The sequence below is a fragment of the Mizuhopecten yessoensis genome, unplaced genomic scaffold (genome assembly GCF_002113885.1).
Source record: "Mizuhopecten yessoensis strain PY_sf001 unplaced genomic scaffold, ASM211388v2 scaffold10657, whole genome shotgun sequence".
Classification (NCBI taxonomy): domain Eukaryota; kingdom Metazoa; phylum Mollusca; class Bivalvia; order Pectinida; family Pectinidae; genus Mizuhopecten; species Mizuhopecten yessoensis.
Genome location: NW_018408656.1, coordinates 108125 through 114124, shown reverse-complemented (window position 1 = coordinate 114124; position 6000 = coordinate 108125). Strand labels below are relative to the sequence as shown.

At 42.5% G+C, this 6000-nt stretch overlaps 1 protein-coding gene across 1 annotated transcript in view; it reads right to left on the bottom strand.

Annotated features, from left to right (window-relative positions):
* Positions 1-6000, bottom strand: part of LOC110461761 (dedicator of cytokinesis protein 7-like) — a 64082-nt gene that overhangs the window by 36381 nt on the left and 21701 nt on the right. Inside the window, 3 exon segments of the mRNA XM_021515397.1 lie at positions 278-364; positions 1848-1949; positions 3287-3431. Coding sequence (XP_021371072.1) covers positions 278-364; positions 1848-1949; positions 3287-3431 — 334 coding nt within the window.

Sequence of the window (6000 nt, the reverse complement as noted above, 5' to 3'; positions counted from 1 at the left end):
TGTGGTTATGTTGGTTATGTATGTGGTTATGTTGGTTATGTATGTGGTTATGTTGGTTATGTATGTGGTTATGTTGGTTATGTATGTGGTTATGTTGGTTATGTATGTGGTTATGTTGGTTATGTATGTAAAACCTAAGGTTAAGCAAAAGGTTCTATGTAGATCTGGTGTGGGTTTATTCAAATTATTCCCCATTAATATGTTTTACATGCAAAGTTAAGATTGTGTGTTCAAGGGCATATAATCATATATAAAGAAGAAAAAAGAGGCAACTGACCTGAGTGTGGACAGATGATGTAGACTGTATGGATACCTGGAAAAATCCTTTGTGGTTGTCCACCCACTTCATCCCTGTTAGAGCCGTCTGTGGATACAATAGATATGATTTAATATATTCTACACCACAATAAATGCATTGTCTACCTATATCATTCCTGTCAGAGCCTTCGGCCTAAACTGATTTTAAATGTTTAATAACTAACTAATGATTCTGTATTTTTCAGGAACAGGTATTTCAAGATAAAACTGATTCCACTGCACTACACAATATCATCGGGATGTGCCAACAGAAAATCTGTATTTACATTTACAACATTCTGATGAATTGTGAAGTTAACAGATCTAACTAGATCACTGTCAGGTCAGCAAGGGCCCTGCCATGTGTCTGACCTCACTAAGAACACTTACAGGTCAACCAGGGCCCTGCCATGTGTCTGACCTCCCTTAGAACACTGACAGGTCAGCAAGGGCCCTGCCATGTGTCTGACCTCACTAAGAACACTTACAGGTCAACCAGGGCCCTGCCATGTGTCTGACCTCCCTTAGAACACTGACAGGTCAGCAAGGGCCCTGCCATGTGTCTGACATCACTTGGAACACTGACAGGTCAGCAAGGGCCCTGCCATGTGTCTGACATCACTTGGAACACTGACAGGTCAGCAAGGGCCCTGCCATGTGTCTGACCTCACTTGGAACACTGACAGGTCAGCAAGGGCCCTGCCATGTGTCTGACCTCACTAAGAACACTTACAGGTCAACCAGGGCCCTGCCATGTGTCTGACCTCACTTAGAACACTGACAGGTCAACAAGGGCCCTGCCATGTGTCTGACCTCACTTAGAACACTGACAGGGCAACCAGGGCCCTGCCATGTGTCTGACCTCCCTTAGAACACTGACAGGTCAGCAAGGGCCCTGCCATGTGTCTGACATCACTTGGAACACTGACAGGTCAGCAAGGGCCCTGCCATGTGTCTGACCTCACTTGGAACTCTGACAGGTCAGCAAGGGCCCTGCCATGTGCCTGACCATCCCCCCGGTCTATTTAAGTAACAGTCACCTTGACCTTAACCTTAAAAACTGTTTAAACCCTTTTTGCCCATCTTAATATTATTGTGTATCACCAATGTCAAACAAAAAGACAAGTCTTTTGGATGCTGAGATAGGGGCTGTACCCCTGTGGTCTATTTATAGTAACAGTGACCTTGACCTTAAAAACTTTTTAAATCCCTACTGTACATCCACATACCACTGTGTAATTACCATGGATCTTATATCAGAAATTAGACTTTTGGATTTTGAGGTATTCTACAGAAACGAAAGTGTGAACGGACGGACAGACAGACACCAGGATTACTATAGGGCACCTGCATCTCTGATGTGGGCCCTAAATATCAACAAGCTATTTATATTAACTTTATATGAATATCAACACAACTTCTATTGTATAAAAGAAATAAGATGTCAATAGGTTTTGTTTATTGCCAAAAATTCTCAAAAATTATACTCATTATTTTTTTTGTCCACTGTTAACAAAAGTTGATTTGAAAGGATTTTTATCTAAACTTACATCTGGAAAGAGGATGGAGTAGCTAGGAGGGAGCTTGTCCACAGATACTGGGAGGTTGAACTCCCCAACCATCAGTCTGCCATCCCTGCACAAAGGTAGCCACTACAAACAATCAAGGTATCACTACAACATCATACACATCAGATGTTTGCTAATCATCAATCATTTATAATTCACAAAGTAATAACATTTTTTAGAAGTCTATAAATAACTGTATATCATTCACATCAATTGTTTACTAATCATTATCATATGTTTACTAATAATAACACCCTTTTTGTATGTGTAATAAGTCTAAAATTTCCACAAGTTGATATCAGCCCGGGTGATATCACACCCCCTTGAAAGTGATATCACACACCCTAGAAAAGTGATATCACACCCCCTAGAAAAGTGATATCACACACCCTAGAAAAATGATATCACACACCCTAGAAAAGTGATATCACACCCCCTCCCAAATTTCCGGATTGTGCCGCTTCCGCTTAATGCTGTCTACTTTTAATATAAACAAACGAAATGTTGGCATTGAATAACTGCGGTTTCATGGAAAATAATTTAAAGATTGAGTTACAAAGCCCAACCCAAATTTTAATAACCATATCATTTTGAAGGAATTTGGAAAATTCTAAATGTTGACATTTTACGTATAATTGTTACTGTTTTGTTTATATACATCATTGTTTTTGTTACCATTTTTATGAATATATATATAAAAAAAAAAAAAAATATGATAAAAAGTTTATGATATGACCCTTTTGATATCACACCCCCCAATCAGCCCTCGAGTCCTAATATCAGCCCTCGGGCCTTCGGCCCTCTGCTGATATCAGGACTATCGGGCTGATATGGGGTGTGATATCAAAATGGTCAAAAGATAATCTCTAAATATGTCAAACTTTCTGCAAAACAAAATCAACACATCTTCACAAATAATTGTTCATTCCTTTAATTACTGTAGTCACATGATATAATAGTGTTTACAACACTGGACCACTTTAAGGCGTTATTTGCCGTAAAGTGTCATCTGTGTCTTTTCCAATAGTGAAAATAAGGTATATGTGTGTAAGGTATATTGTCATTATTGTGTATTTATTGTATGATTGGCCTATTGGAGATGATAACGCATGTGTTTTCGTATTGAAAGTTAAAAAAGTTTGACGTAAGTTTGTTATTTTATAACGAAGCATGCGGTTCTATGTAATCATCAGATGATGTATAAATATCTACCTGGTATGTAGTTGACCAAGAGTCGAGGTTTACAAATTAAAATGTTTGTTCAGATGTTCTGACAAAACTGAATCACAAGAACTTATTACGGCATATCTTCACCAAGACTGACTCAGCGATACTATAAACAAGACATGTAATCATGCATCCTTTTATAATGTCACACTTACAGTATAACAGACACTTCCTGACTGTGATGTCACACTTACGGTATAGCCGACAGCCACTTCTATAGGAACAGGTTCATTTTTTTTGTTCTGACAGCTCAGATGGTAGAATGTAAACAACAGGTGGTGTACGTCTGTCAGTTTGGCAGGCAGTTTGACTTTGATCTCCTCATAGAAATCAGGGGACCTGTAAACCATACATCAAATACATACTTCTCATTTCTATTGATTCTAAAACATTCACACACATTGATATTAATATACCAGCATACAGTCCCCTCTGATAGTACTGGGCAAGGACTGACTGAAAGATGGACTACCCCGTTAGTACAAACCTATAGTCCCCTCTGATAGTACTGGGCAAGGACTGACTGAAAGATGGACTACCCCGTTAGTACAGACCTATAGTACCCTCTGATAGTACTGGGCAAGGACTGACTGAAAGATGGACTACCCCGTTAGTACAGACCTATAGTCCCCTCTGATAGTACTGGGCAAGGACTGACTGAAAGATGGACTACCCCGTTAGTACAGACCTATAGTCCCCTCTGATAGTACTGGGCAAGGACTGACTGAAAGATGGACTACCCCGTTAGTACAGACCTATAGTCCCCTCTGATAGTACTGGGCAAGGACTGACTGAAAGATGGACTACCCCGTTAGTACAAACCTATAGTCCCCTCTGATAGTACTGGGCAAGGACTGACTGAAAGATGGACTACCCCGTTAGTACAAACCTATAGTCCCCTCTGATAGTACTGGGCAAGGACTGACTGAAAGATGGACTACCCCGTTAGTACAAACCTATAGTCCCCTCTGATAGTACTGGGCAAGGACTGACTGAAAGATGGACTACCCCGTTAGTACAAACCTATAGTCCCCTCTGATAGTACTGGGCAAGGACTGACTGAAAGATGGACTACCCCGTTAGTACAAACCTATAGTCCCCTCTGATAGTACTGGGCAAGGACTGACTGAAAGATGGACTACCCCGTTAGTACAAACCTATAGTCCCCTCTGATAGTACTGGGCAAGGACTGACTGAAAGATGGACTACCCCGTTAGTACAAACCTATAGTCCCCTCTGATAGTACTGGGCAAGGACTGACTGAAAGATGGACTACCCCGTTAGTACAAACCTATAGTCCCCTCTGATAGTACTGGGCAAGGACTGACTGAAAGATGGACTACCCCGTTAGTACAAACCTATAGTCCCCTCTGATAGTACTGGGCAAGGACTGACTGAAAGATGGACTACCCCGTTAGTACAAACCTATAGTCCCCTCTGATAGTACTGGGCAAGGACTGACTGAAAGATGGACTACCCCGTTAGTACAAACCTATAGTCCCCTCTGATAGTACTGGGCAAGGACTGACTGAAAGATGGACTACCCCGTTAGTACAAACCTATAGTCCCCTCTGATAGTACTGGGCAAGGACTGACTGAAAGATGGACTACCCCGTTAGTACAAACCTATAGTCCCCTCTGATAGTACTGGGCAAGGACTGACTGAAAGATGGACTACCCCGTTAGTACAAACCTATAGTCCCCTCTGATAGTACTGGGCAAGGACTGACTGAAAGATGGACTACCCCGTTAGTACAAACCTATAGTCCCCTCTGATAGTACTGGGCAAGGACTGACTGAAAGATGGACTACCCCGTTAGTACAAACCTATAGTCCCCTCTGATAGTACTGGGCAAGGACTGACTGAAAGATGGACTACCCCGTTAGTACAAACCTATAGTCCCCTCTGATAGTACTGGGCAAGGACTGACTGAAAGATGGACTACCCCGTTAGTACAAACCTATAGTCCCCTCTGATAGTACTGGGCAAGGACTGACTGAAAGATGGACTACCCCGTTAGTACAAACCTATAGTCCCCTCTGATAGTACTGGGCAAGGACTGACTGAAAGATGGACTACCCCGTTAGTACAAACCTATAGTCCCCTCTGATAGTACTGGGCAAGGACTGACTGAAAGATGGACTACCCCGTTAGTACAAACCTATAGTCCCCTCTGATAGTACTGGGCAAGGACTGACTGAAAGATGGACTACCCCGTTAGTACAAACCTATAGTCCCCTCTGATAGTACTGGGCAAGGACTGACTGAAAGATGGACTACCCCGTTAGTACAAACCTATAGTCCCCTCTGATAGTACTGGGCAAGGACTGACTGAAAGATGGACTACCCCGTTAGTACAAACCTATAGTCCCCTCTGATAGTACTGGGCAAGGACTGACTGAAAGATGGACTACCCCGTTAGTACAAACCTATAGTCCCCTCTGATAGTACTGGGCAAGGACTGACTGAAAGATGGACTACCCCGTTAGTACAAACCTATAGTCCCCTCTGATAGTACTGGGCAAGGACTGACTGAAAGATGGACTACCCCGTTAGTACAAACCTATAGTTCCCTCTGATAGAACTGGGCAAGGACTGACTGAAAGGTGGACTACCCCTTTAGTACAGACCTATAGTCCCTTTTGATAGTACTGGGCAAGGACTGACTGAAAGGTGGACTACCCCGTTAGTACAGACCTATAGTCCCCTCTGATAGTACTGGGCAAGGACTGACTGAAAGATAGACTACCCCATTAGTACAGACCTATAGTACCCTCTGATACTACTGGGCAAGGACTGATGGAAAGGTGGACTACCCCGTTAGTACAAACCTATAGTCCCCTCTGATAGTACTGGGCAAGGACTGATGGAAAGGTGGACTACCCCGTTAGTACAGACCTATAGTCC